We start from the raw sequence: 22162 nt of genomic DNA, 5'->3' as shown, positions 1-22162 counted from the left end.
TCTGCAAAATAGGGATAATTATGGCATGTACTCCCTAGGATTATTATAAAGATAATACCTGGAACGTATTTTATAAACCTTAAAGTGTTATTATTCTTTCATATTTTCAAACATAACTAGAATTTGATTTGCCAGACTTATGTGACTTTATTGTAGGCTTTAGTTTGGTATTGTTTTTGTCCTTGTTGTTTTGTTTTGTTTTACTAAAGGTGGAAAAGGTAAGAGGGACAGACTAATTTTTTAAATGCTTGTTAATTGAAAAAATAAAAATAAGCTATTAAAAAGTTCACTCCAATTTGCAAAAAATTTAGCAAATAACTAATAAGATACGACTTAGTAGCCTTTAGAAGCTTGCTCTTTTATAAACTTAATAGATCACAAATCTATGCTACAAATACAAACCTCAGAATATCCTTGAGAATGCAGCAGATAAGCTGTTAGATAGACAAAAGCATTTCCCACAACCTCCTGAGCATAGTATTTATCCATAGAAATTTAAGAATAATATTTTTAGTAGCTACTGTCATAGAGAATACTCATGATCTCCCAAGTTACATGGGCTGGAAAACTTTAAAAAGATAGAGACCCAGTAGAAGAAATGAAAACTGGGTTGGAAGAGTATGAAGTACATGCCACCCCTGTCATCTTTCTCTTCCTCGAGTTGTCCCAAAGATGCATTCAAGAAGCATATGGAGAATGCACTGACATCCCAATGCTCTCATTTGACTTCAAAAAACAGTCATTCTAACCATTTGTGCAATACTCTGGAGATCATTAAACATAAAAACCTCTTTGCAACCTGTCTCAGGACCATTTCCCTCTGAACTCCACCAAACTAGAAGAGAACAAAAACAATTGTAATAATAGCTGACTCCTAGACCTTTTAGGTTTATTAAGTGCTTTACTTGTATGAGAATGTGTGTGTGTGTGTGTGTATAATATTGTACATATATTTATATTATAGAACGTAAATATGTTATTAACTTTATATATTATACATAATATATACTACACATATATTATGTATATATGTATGCTTTATAGGGATCATTTTCTATTTTCAACAGCCCTGTAAGGTGTAGGTTCTTTAGGTATTGTTAACAAAAATATGAACCTACCCTTCCTTTAGGACAGCTGAGTGACCCAGCGGATGGAATGCAGGCCATATCGTCAAGGACTTCTTTTCTCAAGTTAAAAATATTATCTAAAACACTTACTGGCTGGGTGACTATAGAGGCAAGTCATATACATTGGTTTACCTCAGTTTCCTCATCTGTAAAATGAGCTGGAGAAGGAAATGGCAAACTACTCCAGTATTTTTGTCAAGAAAACTCCAAGTGGAGTCAGGAAGAGTTGGATATGACTGAGACAACTGAACATCAAACAAACCCCCTTCCTCTGCAAAGGATTCTGAATCCCTGGTTGGGGAAAGACTACTAGAAATCATTTAGTCTATATCCCTTGATCCTATTGTTCAGGATTTTCACGGTAGAAATTCCTCATTTCCCTTGGGGGCCTACTCATATATTGTCTGACTAGGCAAAGTCCAATGGAGCAAAATTCCCTCATTCCAAGAAAGGGAAAGTTTTTGATTGTGTCATTTATTCCAATATTTCAAGTATCTGTGACTTCTTTGGAATGGGGACTTCTTCCGCAAGGGAGTCTATATCCCTTCCACACCTCAGTAAAGTTTCCTGAATTGCTGTGGCCAAAAAGTGGCCAGCCTTCTGGTAATGATCCTTCCAGTACTTGGCTAGTCTGTTCTTTAAATGACAAACAGCCCTCACATCCTTCCCATATGATAGAACCTGCCAGGGCTTGCCTGTGCTGCCATAGCCTTTAGGAGCCCAAGGTTACCCTCACACCACAACTTGGTGTCAGAAGAGGATGTCATTGGAGACCTGAATTATAAAGAACAAAAGTAATGTGTAATCCATCTTGGAGCCTAGCGCTCTGGGTGCTTTAAAAACACAGTACTGCACTGTTGTCCCTGTCGGATGTGCCTTGGGCCTGGGGTGTGGTAGAAGAACCAGAAACTAGTGAAAAAGGCTCTTCAGCTAACCAGCCCTAGTAGGTACAGTAATTTAATACTTCCCTGGGAACTCTGCCCTGTGTTGGGCTTTTCTGGGAAGTATGACTGAAGGAGTTGTTGGAGAGGCCTGGAATAAAATATGTCCCTGATTTGGTACTCTCCAGAATCCAGGCCCCAAGGTATGAGACTAGTGCCATGTGCCCATACTCCATCCAACTATAGTGGAACCTTCTAGTCAGGGTGTCAAAAAGAAAAAAGTCCAATTACTCATATTGCTTCCTTCACCCCAAACAAGAAGGTTAGTCAGGGAGGCCCAGTTCCTACGTTAGTTAGTCAACATAGTTAGTTAGTCAATACACACACACACACACACACACACACACACACACACACACACACACACACATATTTTATATATATATTAGCTAAGGACTAAATAGAGAATAACTGCATCATGACAGTATAGGAATTATAAAAGAGAGATTGACCAGCTCAAGTACAAGGATAATTTGTTGGAGATAGGAGAGAGGCCAAAAGGAGAAAGGATTCTTCTCCCAGTAATGGAGAGAAGCAACTATTGCCTCCAAGTTATAGTAACCATTGGCACTCATCCTACTTTTACAAGATACATGTTCTTTTCATGTGGTTGATCGTGTGGAATTTGAGGGTGTTTCACAAATCTCCTTTTATGTCTCTGTTTTCTACAAATTCTGGATTTCATGAATGTTAGTTATTTCTAAGCTCTGAGTCTCAATACAATTGTTCCCTTGTTGGGCCACAAATGGAATGTACTGTTTGGGTGGGTTTTGGAGTTGGAGATGTCAAAGTCAAGAAATGACAGTGCCTCCCTGGAAAAGGATTCGAGTTCCTAGAGAGTTTAACTGAATTTAAAAAAAAAAAAGTTCAGTCAGGTGTCAGTGAAACCCTTTGAGGAGGAGCCAGGTGACTCATTCAACTACACCTACATCAGCAAAACCCACTTCTTTGCCCAACTCATAGCTTCAGTGCTTCATAACCAGTGCCTCAGTTTTTACACAAATATGTCCATTCATGGAGTCCTTCTGCCCACAGCTAAAACTAGGCCAGTTTTAACAAGTGAATACCCTTAGCCTCAGAAAGTATTTGCTTCTCTTCTCCCCTGGGGCCCTCTTTCACAGAAGAAGCTTGTTTGTCATTGTTGAATCAGGAAGGATTAATCATTCTTAGGGACTGACCAGGAAAAATTTCCCTGCTTCCCTTCACTGATACATGTCACAGCTCTTTTATAACACAGTAGATGGTCTTTCTCTGGTTGGAAATTCAATCACCCCCAAACCATGTACCAATTTGAATTTAAGCTGGTCCTCAGATGATAGGTATATAGTTCATCACTGTGTACATCACTTGACTTTCCAAACAATTTTTGCTCTGTGTGGTGCAGTGGAAGGAACTCTGGAAAAATCTGAATTTGCCCTATTTCCAAACCCATTTCCAATATAGCTTCATTTTCTCATTGGTAAGATGGAAATAACACTGTTTAATGTGGGTTGAATAAAGGAGTTTCATGATCAATTTGATGAGCTCCTTAATTGATTTGACATGGTTATGTGGGGTATGATCTATTGTCTAGGCATTACAGAGACTAAGTAGAAGTAAGGAAAGCAAGCATATTCTAAGAGACTCCTTAGAGAGTATAGGCATCCCAGTTGGCAAAGAGGACAGGGAATGGGTCCTGATTGAGTTAGAGGAAGTGGTGTTTCCCCAGGGTGGTTGGCTGTCTGAAATCTAAGAGGACAAACTCTTCTCCCAAGAACCACTACTGATGTGTTCTAAGTACAAGAATGGTTGGGGGAGATAGTACTTGAATAGTTCCTCCCCTCCTTCAGGATTTGATCATGGTTGCCTTGGGGCAAAAGTACATTGGGAGTAGTATGGCTTGTCCACACAACCTGAGAGGAGAAATCTTAGAATGGACTTTTCTGGTCCAAGAAACAATAGACACTGCTAGGCTTCCTGCAGAACATGGTAGAAATAGACCCATTTTTAAGAGGAAGTTCTTTCCTGATCCTAGAAAAAAAGGTGGTTTTCACAAATGAAACTGCATTGGATTGATTAAGGAGATCATCAAATTGATCAAGAAATTTCCCTAATCCTCATTCACTTCCCCCAGTTAAATATATTTGATGTTAAAGAAAATCAAACTGGGATGCCTCTGAGCACATTGGTCCATACCCCAAATTCTGAATAGTATTCTGGGATTTAGAGAGGAACTAGCAATTGTTCTCTTGATTGCCTTCTCCAGTGCCTTGCATTAAAAGCCCCAATATGTCTATGAGACATAGTTTTTAGATATTCATATTAAGTTTATAACTATTTCTGGAGTTTAGCTTCACCCCCATTACCTAATTGTTCATTTGAAGACTAATTGAAGGCAAGGGCTTCAGAAGAGTATATTTGGGGAATGAACAGAAGTTAAGGGTGTGACCACTTTTAACAGCAAAAATGTTCGCATCAAATATAATGAACATTAATTTATTAAAGTTAAAACACGTCTCTCCTTTGTTTCAATAATTAGTAAACTGCCAGGTTTCATATTAGTAACAATCTCATTTATATTATCTTGTTTAATTGTGTTTTTTTGGGGGGGTCATATTTTGTGAAGTGTTGAGAGAGAGGTAGAGCCAAGGTGGGAGAATAACAGGAAGAAATACAGCCACAAGTCCCCTATAAAGATCTAGCAAAGGTACCAGACTTGGGTCCTTATTGGGAAATCCAAGAAAAAGTCACAATGAGTCATTTTTCCAACTTAAATGAACATAAGGTAATATTGTAATCTGTGGTCTAGACAGGTCTAGTCAAAAACAGCTACACAGAGCATTTCAACACAGGGCCTGAAAGAGGGATACGTCTGTGTACCAGGCCAGGATGTCCCAGAGGGACCTGAACTTGTACATAATGCAGGAACAGGTGCCAACTGACAGTTCGAATGCTCATGTCCCAGATCAAGGATGAACTGAGAAGGGGGACGTGTACACAGAAATAGCAGTGCAGGGTAGGGAGCCCTATACATTGTACTGTGCAGGGAGCAAGTCTAGACCCATGAGCAGCAGCCATGAGAGTCCAAACCTGGAAATAAAGCAGACCAGGAATCTCAGTTCCAACTTCCAGTCCAATCTGAAGCCTACCTCTGATTAACCAGGTCAGAGATCTCAACTTTGTAGTTCTATTATTTAGAACCAACAGAGCTTCCCAGCTGTTGGAAGTGACTGCTTCCAATAACTATTGGAACTTCCAACTAAGAGCAAGCCCACAGGTGTGTTGCTCAGACCCAGTCCCAGATCAGAAACTTGCAGAGCTCAGACAAGGATGTCATCAACTAGACTTTGCCCTGGATTAGACTATTTGGGGAGCACTTTACTTTCTCAAGTTCCCAACCTGAGCTGTCCCTGAGATCCTGGAATAAAATAATCAATACCTCAAAGAAAGCAGTAGGATTACCAATCCAAATATTCTCTCCAGAAGTGCACAGAACCTAGTCCTAACATCAAGTCCAAAGTTGGGAATCAGATTGAAGGAAGGAACATACAAAAAAAAAAAGAATCCCACTATAAAAAGGTGTTATGGTTACAAGAAGACTCAAGATACATCTGGAAAAAAATGACTCGAACATCAACAAATAAAGCTTCAAAGAAAAGCACAGCTTGGGCCCAAGTTGAGCTAGAATTCCTGGAAGAGAAAAAGCAATTCAAAGTTATTTTTAAAATCAAACAAAAGTCCTAGAGGAGGGAAAATGTAAAAGAAATGAGAGGTTTGGAGAAAAGAATTAGAGAATTAACAACTTGGAACAAAAATTACAAAAATTTACCTAAGAAACAAACTCCTTGAAAATTATTAAGGAACAGAATTTAATGAGACTACTTAGTAAAACCAAATTAAAAGTCTGAAAAAAATAGGAGAAAATGTAAAATTTTTCTCAGAAAAAAAACAAACTGAGAAATGGATCAAGGATATATTTTGGACTACCTAAAAGATACTGAAAAACCAAAAAAAGGACCCCTAGAAATCATAGAAGAAAATCACATAGATCTTTTAGAATCAGGAGGCAATATAGAAATAAAAAAGAATTCATCACTCACCTTAATGAAAGAAACCCCAAAATGAAAACTCCCAGGAATATTACAAAATCCAGAGCTTCCAGGCTAAAGAAAAAATATTGCAAAAAGCCAGAAAGAAAGAATTTTAAGTACTGAGGAACCATAGTAAGATCACACACAATTTAGCAGCACCACTAAAACAGAACAAGAGAGCTTAGTTTGATATTCCAGTAGACAAAAGATATACACAACCAAAAATAATACCCAGCACAAATAAGTATAATTCCCTGGGGTGGGGGTGGGAGGTGGTGAATCTTTAATGAAATAGAGAATTTCTAAGCATTCCTAATGAAATTAGCAAAACTGAAATAGAAGCACGAGTCATGAGTAGTGAGTTTTGGTGGGTCTTGTTTCCTATGTCAAAGTAAAATTTATCAAGAAGGAAAGATTCCAATCTCTTTCCTTCGATCCCTGAACACAGATAGCTATAGAAAAAAAGTAGAGTATTATCAGAAAAAGGTAGACTGAGGCCAGATTGAGAAGGACTTAAACATTAGACGAAGTAAGGAGTTTGTATTTTTCCCTGTCAACAACTGAAAACATTTTAATGAACAAATGACATAAAAATATAAGTTGCGTTGACATACCAGTGGTTTCACAGATATAAGAAACCCCCTTTATCAATGTAGATCAGCAATTACCATGTATCTATAATTTTAAAAGATTGCTTCAAACACCAAGCTCTTAAGTGATATGACCAGGGTCATACACCTAATATGTGGCAGGACAAGACTTGAATAAGGCCTTCCTTATTCTATTGCCATCTCTCTGTCTATTACACAAAAACATTATCTCTCCTATGAAGAGATGATTTTGGTAGCCATATGAAGGATAGATTACAGGGGCCAAAATTGGAGGTAGAAGAACCAGTTAGAAGACTTTTGAAGTAATCTAGGAAAGAAGTGATGATGGCCTGAATAAGATAGCTGCTATGTTTGGAAAAGAGACAAATACAAGAGATTTTGTGTAAGTAGAATTGACAAAATTGACTTGAAAGATAACTGTTGAAAGTGAAGGAAAAGTCAAAAATAACCCCAAAGACACTGGTGCATTACAGGTGAAGTTGTGAATTGATCCAATCATTCTAGAAGATAATTTGGAACAATGCCCAAAGGGTGCTAAAAGACTGCCTACCCTTTGATCTGTGAATCTTAAAATTTCTCAGATTCTACTTCAGAAGATTTGATTAAGTTATTCCTTATTTTAAACAATGGAGGTACTTGATCAGGAATGTATTGGGAACTTTAAAATTACTCCACCTATACTTAGGCATACCTTAAGGGAAAATAAAGTTGTAAAACTCCTTACTGAACAATGAAAAAGTACTTAACCCATACTTATAGTGAGACAAAAGCCCTTAAGATAGGTCTATTTTTAGATCTAATACAAAAGGGTGCTAAGTACCTATGAAGGTCAAATTAATCACTGAAAGGTCAAGCAAACAAAAGGCAAGTTTAACAAAAGAGGTGTGAAGTTTTAGTCTACCCAGAGAAGGTAATTAACAAAAGAAGATGTGAATTAAGAATGGTCTGTCTTGAGGAAGATGTCTACTGTGATTGGTAGATGTGAAAATTTAGGGGAGGTGACATAAGAGAAAATTCTCTTTAAAAGGAGGTCAGGAACTGAGAGCTGGGGCTCTCTCTCGGTGAGATCTCTTGGTGGCTGAACTTAGTTAAGCTCAGGAACTGAACTGGAGGGTCTCTCTGAACATTAGAGTTTTGCTTGGAAAGATCTTGTGGTGAGTGATTAAAGACTGACTTAGTTTCTTTCTTAAAGAAAAAGGCCTAGGCTATTGGCCTAGGCCCTAGCCTTTTCCTATTTACTCTTACTCTGTCTCTTTCCCTTTCCTTAATTCTTTCATTTATATTAATTAAAATCTCCATAAAACCCAGCTGACTTGGGTATTTCATATTTGGGAATTTTTCCCAAGGCGACCACTTATTTTTGATCTAAAATCAAGACACTAAAAATTATCTTTACAGTTTGGGCAATTCACAGTCTTGAAACCCACATTTTCATGGTCATAGTTTATGGCAACCACTCTTTTATCTGTAACAGATCCAACCATACCACTACTGGGTTTGTACCCCAAAGAGAAAATAAGGAAAAAGACTTGTACAAGAAGATTCATAGATATGCTCTTTGTGGTGGCAAAAAATTGGAAAATGAGGGGATGCCCTTCAATTGGGGAATGGCTGAACAAATTGTGGTATCTGTTGGTGATGAAATACTATTGTGTTCAAAGGAATAGTGAACTGGAACAATTCCATGTGAACTAGAAAGACCTCCAGGAATTGATGCAAAGTGAAAGGAGCAGAACCAGGAGAACATTCTACACAGAGACTGATACACTCTGGCACAATCGAATGTAATGGACTTCTCTATTGGCAGCAATGCAATGATCTAGGGCAATCCAGAGGAACTTATGAGAAAGAACCCTATCCACATCCAAAAAAAGAACTGTGGGAGTAGAAACATAGAAAAAAAAACTGCTTGATCACATGGGTTGATGGGGATATGATTGGGGATGTAGACTCTAAACAATCACCCTAGTACAAATATCAATAATATGGAAATAGGTCTTGATCAATGATACATGTAAAACACAGTGGAATTGCTCATTGGCTATTGGAAGGGGATGGGAGGAGGGGAGGGAAAGAACGTGAATTATGTAACCATGGAAAAATATTCTTAATTAGTTAAATAAATAAACTTAAAAAAATAACTCCAAAGTCCTAAACCTGGTTATTAGAAAGATGGAAGAGTAAGCAACATAAATTGGAAAATTGATAAGGGCATATTTAGAATGGAGGATAGCCCTAATTCAATAATTCATCATGGCATAGCAATGACTGTATTTTGAAATATATGCCATCAGAGCACAAACTTTAATTAAATTTTATTTTTCAGTTAACAAGCATTTACTTTCTTTGCCTTCCCTCTCTCCTTCCTCCTTCCTCCACTGAAAAGGAAACAAAAATCCTTTTTAACAAAGATATAGGCTCAGAGGATAGAGTGCCAGGCCTGGGGGTGGGAAGTCCTCGGTTCACATCTGGCCTCAAATACTTCCTAGCTCTCTGGGCAAGTTACTTAACCCTCCTTGCATAGCCGTTACCAGTCTTTTGCCTTAGAACTAATACAGAGTATTAATTCTAAGAGAGAAGGTAAGGGTTAAAAAAAAAAAAAGATGCGTGATCGATGGCCTCAGACACTTCTAATTGTCTAACTGTGCAACTTTGGGCAACGGAGAACCCCAATTACCTAACCCTTGTCTCTTTTCTGTCTTAGAGTTGATACTAAGACAGTAGATAAGGGTGGTTTTTGTTTTTGGTTTTTTTTGATGCAAGATAAAGCAAAATATTCCCACATTGGCCTCTTCTGGAAATGTCTCATTTTGCATATTTAGTCCCATACCTCTCTTTTGGGAGATGGACAGCATTCTTCATCATTAGTCTTGGCCATTGCATTGAACAGAGTTCTTGAGTCTTTCAAAGTATTTATTTTTACAGTGTTGTTGTTACAATCTAAATTGTGCTTCCAATTCAGAGTCCAAGTTTTGCCAGTTTCTCCCAAGCTGGAAAAGCCTTGTGTGTGGGCTGCTCGACAGACTCATCCAGGAACTAGCCCAAGTTTGCAGAGGTTCATCCTTAAACTGGCCACAGGGTGATGAATTTTTCAGTTGCAGCAGCCCTCAGTGACCCTCTCCCAAGTTGTGGAGGGTTTTCAGCCTGTATTGTTGAAGGGAATACCCACCCAATGAAACCACCAGTTCTTAAAAGGACATTGTGGTCAGATCCATAATTTAGTACAAGGCTATCAAATCTGGGAGAGCTGAAAGATCACCTCATTCAACTCCTTCATTTTACAAAGGAAAAACCAAAGTTCAGAGAGATAAAAGACTTGTCCATTGCCCCGTGGCAAGGAGTAGGAAGCAAAGCTGTCCCCATGCTTTTCCCATTACATCACCGTCACACTTCCCATCATTTGCCTCTTCCTTGTCTTTTGCCTTGTCTGTCCAAGAAGACTGTGCTATATGTTGCAAAAACTGTCTTATACTTTCATTTATTCAACAGACATCTATTAAGCACCAATTTTGTGTAAAGTTGTGGGTTTTGGCTGTATGACTCAAGCACAGATGGGCACATAGATGGCTAGGCACCTGCTTGCATGTTTTAATTTTAGAGCCTCGGTTGGCCAACCCCACAAATAACTCTTCTTGCCTCCCCATCTGTTGCTAATACTTGGAATTTTTCTAATGGAATCTTACCTTCCACAATGGAAGCCCACTTTTTGAATGAGAATATCAATGTACAGAAAACCTGGGTTCAGATCCTGGCTTCAGCACGTCCTCGCCAGTCACTTAACCTGGTTGTGTCTATTTCCTCATCTGTAAAATGGGACAGTACTTATACTGCAACTTCATAGGATGGTAGTTAGACTTATGGAGTGCTTTCTAACTACCATCCTGCTTTGACTTGGTCAAGTAGTAATGATTTATAACTGTTATTCCCCCTCTGCAGCAGGTGAAAGGGAACTTTGCCCGGTTGCAGGCCTGCATCTCTGAATTGCGCCTGGTGCCAAGAGAAGGAATTTACCCGTCCCAGAGATCCTGTCTGAATCTGGCAGTGCAGGATGGGCTCCAGCAGTTCAAACAGTACAGCAGACATGTGATGGTGGATGTGGCTCCAAGCAGCACCTCAGTGGAGGTAAAGAATACGGGCTTCCTGGGCTCCCCACTTAGAGGCACTATCTTTCCCTGCCAGGTTGTATAGTCAGTTTATATGGGTTTTTACAGTCCTATAATTACCCAATGTTATACTGTTTTGTCTTTCGCTCTTAATGTTTAGCTATACCAATCTCATTTCCCTAGCTAAGCTATAGGCTCGCTAAGGGCAGATGCTGTCATTTCTTTCTTTCACATCCTCCACAGCATAGTCTAGTGTAAAGCTAGTTGTGCAGTAGTCACTGGAAAATACAAAGTCATGTTCCTTGGCAGATCTCTGGTGTGGCAGCCTTCAGGTTGGTGTATTTGTCTTCCTGCCCTCAGGAATTTGCTAATACTTTTGGTCAGATCTTGGTGTCAGTGACATGACTTGGGATCATCTCTGCAATGGCTGGGAGGCAATATTACACTTTCTTTTAGTGCCTGAGTCTGACCTGGTGACAGACAGATTTTCTTGAGAAGTAATCAGTTTTTTCCCAAGAAATTAAAAGATAAATCAATCTGATTTCCTCCACCTTCATTATCATCCAGAAGTATTTATTGAATGTCTAAATACTCATGGAGAACCACAGAGACCAAGACCCTCAAGGAGCTTATAGTCTCTTAGTGATAGTGATGAGCTTATGTCGAACTTATAAACAGTGGAATAAAATTATTCAAATAAGACTTGAATGAATAGTGAAATGATTATATCATGTACATGTCAAAGATTATGTGCATCTAGATTGTGAAGGCAAAGGGACATTGTAAAAGGAGAAGAGCCATTAGAATCCTGGGCCCAGGTTGATCTAGGTGATCTTTATATACACCTGGAACTTTTACTCTGAAAGAGATACAGAGAGTGAGTATATTCCCAGTGATGTATTTGGGAGGGGTGAACACATCAGCAGGTCTCAGTTCAAGGATTTGGTTGCTTCCTCTCCACATACACACTCAAAATCTATTCAATGGCATTTGAGGCAATACTGAGAGATTAAAGTCTTTTCTCAGATAAGTAGCAAGAAGGATGCAGAACAGTGTAAATAAAGGTGCCACAGAGAATCAACAAAACTTAGTTACAGCATATCATCATTATAAAATTAAAAGACAAAGCATTGTCCTATTAACAAGCAACTCACAGACTCTTTTGGAGTGTACTTTGTCAGGTGTTATTTTGGTATTGGTTTGGGAAATGTCTTCTGGGCCAAAACAAGATGTGTCACCAACTTTTTAAAATAATAAATAATGGTTTAATGGAAAGAGCTCTGAATGTAGGATCAGAAGATCTAGGTTTGCATCCTGGGGCTTACTAGCCATGGGAAATTACTTCATTATCGTGGGGATTAATCTCAGTTTACAGTCTAATGGGGGAGACAGCATACAAATAACTACATAAAAACAAGATACAGGACACATTGAAAAAATTAACAAAGGTAAGACACTAGAATTAAGGGAGTTTGGGGGGAAGCCTTCCTATCAAAGGTGAGATTTTAGATGAGACTTGAAAGAAGCCATGAAAGCCAACAGAGCAGAGGAGAGAAAAAAGTTCAGGCATGGAGGACAGCCAGGGAAATTACCCCAGAATGCAGAGGTGGGATGTGCTGTGTAATAAATTGCAAGGAGGATAATGTCACTGCATCAGAGAGTATGTAGAGAGAAGTAAAGTGTAAGAAGCCTGGAAAGGTAAACTAAAAACTGAATGAATAGTTTTATATCCCTTCACCATCCTCATTACTTTCCTCTGGATGCATCCCAGTTTGTCCTTAGATAAAGGAATTTAGGACTATAAAGGGATCTTAGAATCATTTAGTCTTACCCTCCCGTTTTACAGGTGGAGAAACTGAAAACCAGAGAGGTTTAGTGACCCATTGGAGGTCATGTAGGTATCAAGGACAGAGCCCAGATTGAAACTCAGGTTTGCTGATTTATAGTCCAGTGCTCTTTCCCGTGATTACACCGCCTCCTCCCTGTGAGGTCTCAGTGGATCATTGGAGATATCCATTCATCCCATTGACCATTAAATCTGTTATTTTCTTTAGACAATAGGGATGATGAAGTTGATGATAGTGTGCATTTTTATAGGACTTTAAAGCTTGGATTTTACATATTGGAACCTTACAACCTTGTGGGATAACTAGCATTACACCCGTTTTACAGATGAGGAAATGGACCCAGCAGACTTGCCTGTGGCCATACAGCTAATGTCAGAGATGGGAATTCAATCCAGGCCTTACTACTGCCCTGTGTAATACATCATATGCTGTACCACCCCTCTGGGATAGTAGGAAATAGCCTTAGATGGGGCTAATCAGCTGGGGCTGTAGTGTGCTGAGGAAGCTCTAATTTTAAAGGGATTCAAAACCCTTCCTCTAGCACTTTGTCTTTTGGCTCCAGGCCTGTAACTGTTTGCAAGGCTAAAGTAACAGAGGCTAATCCATCTAATGATTAATAATACAAATAATCCCAGTTAGAGGGAGTTAGAGGGGGAGAAGAGAACCTGGTGATTTCTGGTTTTCTCTTCAGATAACAGTTCTGACCTGCCAACCTGGAAAAGAGATTGTTAAACAGCTGGAGGGAGAGTTGCAAGACACAGATATAGTGAGCCTCCGGAGACTGCAAGTCACTGAGATCTCAAAAGGAGATGCCTTGGAGTCAATGGATTCATCACCCAGCCAAGACCCTGTTGAAGAGTTTGGCAGCGATGGTGAGTACGGGAAGAAAGGGTGGCAGTGCTGAGGAGCCAGCTTTGGGGGTAAGAATGACTCAGTTGGGATCTCTCAGTGTCTACATGATGGGCCCTGCAGCTGCTGTCATGATTCAAGCAGGTGTTCCCTTTATCAGAAAGATGGATTTTGATTTCAACTTGATTCATTATTTTCACTCTAACTTTTTCATTATTTCATGGGAAAGTGAATAGACTAATAGGAACACAGAAATCCAGTATTTTAGATTTTTTTTTTTACCACTTACATGTAGTAACAAATTTCCACATAAGTTTTCCCAAGTTATATGATTGAACTTATCTCTCTCTTTCTCCTTTCCCTTCCCTCTCCCTGTGCAGGCAGGTGATTCAATCTGGATTATACATGTATTATCACATGTATTTTAGAGCTGGAAGAGATCTTTAGTGTTATCTAGTCCAATCCTTTCATTTTACTATAAGGGTCTTGAGCACAGGGAGGGGAAGGGACATACCCCCCCAAGGCACTATCCCAAGTGATTTCTCTCCAGTGTGCTTGCCACTATTTAAGAATCATAGATTTAGAAAGAGAAGGGACTTTTGAGGTCATCTGCACTAATCCCCTTATAACCCTCTTATCCTATGTTTAAGGAAACTAAAGAGAACCAGAGAGGTTAGGGAGCTTGTCCAAAATCACATAGGTGGTAGTAAGCAGAGCCAGGATATGAACTCAGATCCCATGATACCAAATTCAGCCTTTTCCCACCATACCACACTACACTACTCAGTTTTACTATTCTTGAATTACCTCCTGGTATATTGCCCCATTTCTTGCCTTCTAGTAGATGGAGATATGAATCATTCATATCCAATGGAAATTTTCTTTGTTTACCAGCTCATCAAACTCAGGCAGATATCAGGTGGGGAGGAATGTAGCAGCAAAATCAGGATTACTATAAGGTTCCTTATTAGCCCCAGCCATGGGTGCAGATCCAGCCTCAAGATACTACTTAGCTTTGTGTCTCTGGACAAATCACTTAACTCTGCCTCAGTTTCCTCATCTACAAAATGAGCTGGAAAAGGAAATAGCAAACCACTCCAATATCTCAGCCAAGAAAACCTCAAATGGGGTCACAGAGTCAGACACAATGGAAATGACTAGACAACAGCAACCTTGTCTTCAGATGCCCTATAGAGGATTCTTGAAGATCAGGCATAATTTTCTCACTGGTGACACCCCAGCCTGGTGCTGTAGCTGGTCCAAGTCCCTCCATGAAAGAGGGGCCTCTCAAAAATGGGCATCTTGCCTGAGGCCTGGACTCAGGAAATGAGTCAGTGGGTTTGTTGCTTCCTTGTCAACAACCATTCGCAAGATCAGCAAGCATTCACTGAGTGTTTACTGTGTACAAGAGGTGAGAATAGAAAGAATCTCAAGGAAGACACTAAAAGGCTTACAGTCTAGGTGGGAAGATAGGATAGAGAGAGAATAACAGGGCTGCAGGGCAGCCTGGGCTACCTGCCAACAAATGGTTGGCTTGTGCTGAGAACCAGGCAGGGAACCTCTCAGAAACACCTTCTTTGTCAGCAATATCTTTTCTAGGTCATCCTTACCCCGGCTTCATACAGCAAAGTGGGTATTGAGCCTGCAAAGGAGTAAACCACAAACTGAATTTCATTTGCAATGTGACAATTCTCAAAATATTTCTTTCTTTTTGTTTCCTATTGTTTTACCACAGTTAAGACAATGAATTTCTTCCTCTCTGTTAGCTTTCTATGAGTTTATCACAGAAAGAGCTATACGTTCAAACTAAAATATTTAAGAAAAACTAGGAACTCACCGGAGGAGTTTGTCATTGTCATGGAGAATAGATATCCTTCTTAGAATGAAAATAGTGGATTCTCTCTTCATGACTGATTTTTCCAGACAACCCAATTCTTTGGGTATGTGATAATTGATTAAATCAAAACCCAGAACATCCAGAATTATTCAAAAGAGAGCAACCTAGCTATCCACAATGAAAAAATAAACTAGAGAAAAAAGACCTGGTACCCAAATCACGATGCTGTTAGACAGGCAGTCCACTGAGGCAATCTTTCAGTGTATCCATCTTGGACAGGTCCTGTACTTGTGTAAGCTGCTCCTTTGTTTTCCTCGGTTCTCATTACGTGCCTGGTCTACTTCAGTCTTCCACTTTATGAGGAGTTTATAGGAGGAGGAATGCGATGGAATGATGATTGTGTTCATGGGCCAAAAACTGAATAAGAGAAAATATGACTGGTTTCCTCTTATGTAAAATAGAGGATTGCCTTCACTGATCTCCAAGGACCTTTCCAAATCTGAATTCCTATCAATAAACTTTGATCCCTGACAGGATCATTTCTGATGAGCTCACTTTGCCAGTTCATGAATTAACAACCAGTATTTCATTTCTTGTACTTGTGCTTGTTACCTATAGAATAAGAGTCCTTAGCCTGGCATTGAATGAGACTCCAAAGACTGACCCCATCCCACCTTGCTAGCTTTATTTCTTTTTATTTTTAAACATTGTTTTATTTGTTCATTTCCAAACATTATTCACTGGAAACAAAGATCATTTTCTTTTCTTCCCTTCCCCCCCTCCCACCACCTCTCCCATAGCCGACGCACTATTCCACTGAGTATCACATGTATTCTTGATTCAAATCCATTTCCATGTTGTTGGTATTTGCATTAGAGTGTTCATTTAGAGTCTCTCCTCAGTCATATCCCCTCCACCCCTGTAGTCAAGCAGTTGCTTTTCATCCGTGTTTTTACTCCCACAGTTTATCCTCTGCTTGTGGATAGTGTTTTTTAGATCCCTACAGATTGTTCAGGGACATTGCATTGCCACTAATGGAGAAGTCCATTACCTTCGATTGTACTACAATGTATCAGTCTCTGTGTACAATGTTTTCCTGGTTCTGCTCCTCTCACTCTGCATCACTTCATGGAGGTTGTTCCAATTTCCATGGAATTCCTCCACTTTATTATTCCTTTTAGCACAATAGTATTCCATCACCAACATATACCACAATTTGTTCAGCCATTCCCCAATTGAAGGGCATCCCCTCATTTTCCAATTTTTGGCCACCACAAAGAGTGCAGCTATAAATATAATCTTGTACAAGTCTTTTTTCTTATTATCTCTTTGGGGTACAAACCCAGTAGTGCTATGGCTGGATCAAAGGGCAGACAGTCTTTTATCGCCCTTTGGGCATAGTTCCAAATTGCCCTCCAGAATGATTGGATCAATTCACAACTCCACTAGCAATGAATTAGTGTCCCTACTTTGCCACATCCCCTCCAGCATTCATTATTTTCCATAGCTGTCATGTTAGCCAATCTGCTAGGTGTGAGGTGATACCTCAGAGTTGTTTTGACTTGCATCTCTCTGATTATAAGAGATGTAGAACACTTTTTCATGTGCTTATTAATAGTTTTGATTTCTTTGGCCGAGAGCTGCCTGTTCATGTCCCTTGCCCATTTATCAATTGGAGAATGGCTTGATTTTTTGTACAATTGATAAATTGTAAATTTGAGTAATTAAACCTTTGTCAGAGGTTTTTATGAAGATTGTTTCCCAATTTGTTGCTACCCTTCTGATTTTAGTTACATTGGTTTTGTTTGTACAAAAACTTTTTAATTTGATGTAGTCAAAATTATTTATTTTACATTTTGTGACTCTTTCTAAGTCTTGCTTGGTTTTAAAATCTTTCCCGTCCCAAAGGTCTGACATGTATACTATTCTGTGTTCACCTAATTTACTTATAGTTTCCTTCTTTATGTTTAAGTCATTCACCCATTCTGAATTTATCTTGGTGTAGGGTGTGAGGTGTTGATCTAAGCCTAATCTCTCCCAAACTGTCTTCCAATTTTCCCAGCAGTTTTTATTAAATAATGGATTTTTGTCCCCAAAGCTGGGGTCTTTGAGTCTGTCATATACTGTCTTGTTGAGGTCGCTTGCCCCCAGTCTATTCCACTAATCCTCCTTTCTGTCTCTTAGCCAGTACCAAATTGTTTTGATAACCACTGCTTTATAGTATAGTTTGAGATCTGGGACTGCAAGTTCTCCTTCCTTTGCATTTTTTTTCATGATTTCTCTCTATATCCTTGATCTTTTGTTCTTCCAAATGAACTTAGTTATGGTTTTTTCTAATTCAGTAAAGAATTTTTTTGGTAGTTCAATGGGTATGGCAATAAATAAGCAAATTAATTTGGGTAGGATTGTCATTTTTATTATGGTAGCTCATCCCATCCATGAGCAATCAATGTTTTTCCAATTGTTTAGATCTAGTTTTAGCTGTGTGGAAAGTGTTTTGTAGTTGTGTTCATATAGTTCCTGTGTTTGTCTCGGCAGATAGATTCCTAAGTATTTTATTTTGTCTAGGGTGATTTTAAATGGTATTTTGCTTTCTAATTCTTGCTGCTGAGATGTGTTGGAGATATATAGAAATGCTGATGACTTATGTGGGTTTATTTTGTATCCTGCAACTTTGCTAAAGTTGTTGATTATTTCGAGTAACTTTTTGGTTGATTCTCTAGGATTCCTTAAGTAAACCATCATATCTTCTGCAAAGAGTGATAACTTGGTCTCCTCATTGCCAATTTTAATACCTTCAATTTCTTTTTCTTCTCTAATTGCTACTGCTAGTGTTTCTAGTACAATGTTAAATAATAGAGGTGATAATGGGCATCCTTGTTTTACTCCTGATCTTATTGGAAAGGCTTCTAGTTTATCCCCATTGCAGATGATGTTTGCTGATGGTTTTAGATATATACTGTTTATTATTTTTAGGAAAGGCCCTTCTATTCCTATGCTTTCTAGTGTTTTCAATAAGAATGGGTGTTGTATTTTATCAAAGGCTTTTTCTGCATCTATTGAGATAATCATGTGATTTTTGTCAGTTTGCTTGTTAATATGGTCAATTAATTATGTGGATGGTTTTCCTAATATTGAACCATCCTTGCATTCCTGGTATGAATCCTGCCTGGTCATAGTGGATGACCCTTGTGATTACTTGCTGGAGTCTTTTTGCTAGTATCCTATTTAAGATTTTTGCATCTATATTCATTAGGGAGATTGGTCTATAGTTTTCTTTCTCTGTTTTTGACCTGCCTGGCTTGGGATCAGTACCATGTTTGTGTCATAGAATGAATTTGGTAGAACTTCTTCTTGGCCTATTCTGTCAAATAGTTTGTTTAATATTGGGATTAGTTGTTCTTTGAATGTTTGATAGAATTCATTTGTGAATCCATCTGGACCTGGGGATTTTTTCTTAGGGAGTTCTTTGATGGCTTGTTCAATTTCTTTTTCTGAAATGGGGTTGTTAAGGTAATTTATTTCTTCCTCTTTTAGTCTAGGCAATTTATATTTTTGTAAGTATTCATCCATATCACCTAGATTGCCATATTTGTTGCCATATAATTGGGCATAGTAGTTTTTAATGATTGCCTTAATTTCCTCTTCATTAGAGGTGAGGTATCCTTTTTCATCTTGGAAACTGTCAATTTGGTTTATTTCTTTCCTTTTTTTAATTAGACTGACTAGTACTTTGTCTATTTTATTTGTTTTTTCAAAGTACCAGCTTCTAGTCTTATTTATTAAATCAATAGGTCTTTGACTTTCAATTTATTAATTTTTCCTTTGAGTTTTAGGATCTCTAATTTAGTCTTCATCTGAGGATTTTTAATTTGTTCACTTTCTAATTTTTTAATTTGCATGCCCAATTCATTGACTTCTGCCCTTCTTAAATTGTTAATATATGAACTCAAGGATATAAATTTCCCCCTGAGTACTGCTTTGGCTGCATCCCATAGGTTTTGAAAGGATGTCTCATCATTGTCATTTTCTTCAATGAAGTTATTAATTGTTTCTATGATTTGTTCTTTAATTAACTGGTTTTGGAGAATCATATTGTTTAATTTCCAATTAATTTTTGATTTACCTCTCCATGTTCCTTTACTAATTATTATTTTCATTGCATTGTGATCTGAGAAAGTTGCATTTATTATTTCTGCTCTTTTGCACTTGTTTACAATGTTTTTATGCCCTAATACATGGTCAATTTTTGTGAATGTACCATATGCTACAGAAAAGAAGGTATATTCCTTTTTGTCCCTATTTATTTTTCTCCACATGTCTACTAACTCTAATTTTTCTAAGATTTCATTCACGTCTCTTACCTCTTTCTTATTTATTTTTTGGTTTGATTTATCTAGTTCAGATAGAGGAAGGTTCAGGTCTCCCACTAGTATAGTTTTTCTATCTAATTCATCCTTGAGTTCCTCTAGTTTCTCCTTTAGAAATTTGGATGCTATGACATTTGGTACATACATGTTGAGTGCAGATATTTCCTCACTGTCTATACTGCCTTTTATCAGGATGTCATTACCTTCCCTATCTCTTTTAACTAGATTTATTTTTACTTTGGCTTTGTCGGATATCATGATTGCGACTCCTGCCTTCTTTTTGTCAGTTGATGTCCAATAGATTTGGCTCCACCCTCTTACTTTCACCCTATGTGTATCTACCTTTCTCATATGTGTTTCTTGTAGACAGCATATGGTAGGGTTTTGGATTCTAATCCACTCTGCTATTCGCTTGCATTTTATGGGTGAGTTCATTCCATTCACATTCAGAGTTATGATTACTAGCTGTGTATTTCCCAGCATTTTGATTTCTGCTCCTTTTCCTGCCTTTTCTTTTTTCACTATTTCCTTCTACACCAATGTTTGCTTTTGAACAGTCCCCCTTGTTCCCACCCTTATTTTACTGACCTCTTTTCTTATAGGGATACATATCATTTTAACTTATTGAGTCTCTTAAAAATTTTGTTTTGTTTTGTTTTGTTTTTCTTTTTTCCCTCTTTTTTAATTACCTTTTGATGATTCTCTTGAGTTCTGTGCTTGGACATCAAATTTTCTGTTCAGGTCTGGACTTTTCTTTATGAATTCTTGAAATTCTTCTATTTTGTTGAATGACCATACTTTCCCCTGTAAGAATATAGTCAGTTTTGCTGGGTAGTTGATTCTTGGTTGTAGACCTATTTCCCTTGCTTTCCGGAATATCATATTCCATGCCTTTCTTTTTTTCAGTGTGGATGCAGCCAGATCCTGAGTTATCCTCACTGTGGTTCCTTGGTATCTGAATGACTTCTTCTTGGCAGCTTGTAATATCTTTTCTTTAGTCTGATAGTTCTTGAATTTGGCTATAACATTCCTGGGTGTTGTCAGTTGGGGATTAAGTACAGGAGGTGATCTGTGGATTCTATCAATCTCCACTTTTCCTTCTTGTTCTAGGATATCGGGGCAGTTTTCTTCAATAATTTCCTGTAAAATAATGTCCAGGCTTTTTCTTTTATTGTGGTCTTCTGGTAGGCCAATGATTCTTAAATTATCTCTCCTTGAACGATTTTCTAAATCCTTTGTTTTGTGAATGTGATGCTTCATATTTTCCTCAATTTTTTCATTCTTTTGGTTTTATTTTATAGTGTCCTGCTCCCTTGTGAGCTCACTTGATTCTAGTTGTTGTATTCTGGTTCTTAAAGACTGGATTTCATCTTTAGATTTTTGGTCGTCCTTTTCCTTTTGGTCTGATTTTCTTTGGAGGTCATCTTTCATCCTCCTTATCTCGTCTTTCATCTCCTTTTTCTCATCTTTCATCTTCTTCACCTCATCTTCCATCTTTCATCTCCTTTGCCTCATTTTCCAGCTGGTTGATTTTGGCTTTCAAGACACCATTTTCTTGTTTTAGTTCAAGTGCCTCTGTTTCCAGATGACTTATCTTAGTTTTTAAGTTCTTTTCCCAATTGTCTTTAGCCTCTCTTAATTGTGTTTTGAATTGCATTTTGAGTTCTTCCAAAGCCTGTATCCAATTCGCTGGGATTTCTGATTTTTCCTTTGCTGGTCCCTCCCCCTCTGTTTCGTTCGCTCTTTGCTCATTACCTGTGCAAAATCTGTCTATTGTAATTTCTTTCTTCTTTTTCTGTTGTTTGCTCAGGTTTACCCCTTCTTTGCTCCCCGTATTTGTCTGTGCTCTTGCTCCTCTCATTTTTTTTTGTTTTGGGGCTGTCAGTCTCCCCTCTTGGAGCTTTGTCAGATCTCTTGGTACAGTCTCTAGGGGAGGAATATTAGCTTCCCTGTCCTCTGGAGGATTTTGATCGGATTACGTTCAACTGGGTTGGGCTGTATGTGCTCTGAGGCCAAAGACTCCTGGAAGGCTGGGCCGCCCAGACTCTCTCCAGTTCTCTCCAGCTGCTTCTCCGCTGTCCGCAAGGTTCCCCAGTGCCTTTGCCCACCACCCTGAGCTCTGAGGAGTTCTGATGGGATTATGTTCAACTGGATTGGTTTGGATGTGCCCCGAGGCAATGGTGAGACTGAAGCCTGATGGAGGGACCCAGCCAGAGCCCTGTCTCTCCCTGGCTTCCTCCCCGCTGTCCACGCTGGACACTAAGTGCCCAGCATCCCGCTGCTCACAAGGTAGACCCTCCAAACCAGCACCTTTGCCAGCTCAGAGGTTCCCGCTGCCGCTGGGGGCCCAGCCCTCTCGGTTGGGGGGGAGGGGTCCTGGGACCTTCCCTCTGCCTTCCCCTTAGAC

General features: G+C 38.8%; 1 protein-coding gene across 1 annotated transcript in view; it reads left to right on the top strand.

Annotated features, from left to right (window-relative positions):
- Positions 1-22162, top strand: part of M1AP (meiosis 1 associated protein) — a 118976-nt gene that overhangs the window by 21753 nt on the left and 75061 nt on the right. The window contains exons 3-4 of the mRNA XM_007496883.3: positions 10686-10871; positions 13391-13571. Coding sequence (XP_007496945.1) covers positions 10686-10871; positions 13391-13571 — 367 coding nt within the window. The remainder of the gene's footprint in view (positions 1-10685; positions 10872-13390; positions 13572-22162) is intronic.

The sequence above is a fragment of the Monodelphis domestica genome, chromosome 6 (genome assembly GCF_027887165.1).
Source record: "Monodelphis domestica isolate mMonDom1 chromosome 6, mMonDom1.pri, whole genome shotgun sequence".
Taxonomy (NCBI): domain Eukaryota; kingdom Metazoa; phylum Chordata; class Mammalia; order Didelphimorphia; family Didelphidae; genus Monodelphis; species Monodelphis domestica.
The sequence above is the reverse complement of the archived record's forward strand: the minus strand, read 5'-3'. Positions and strand labels throughout refer to the sequence as shown.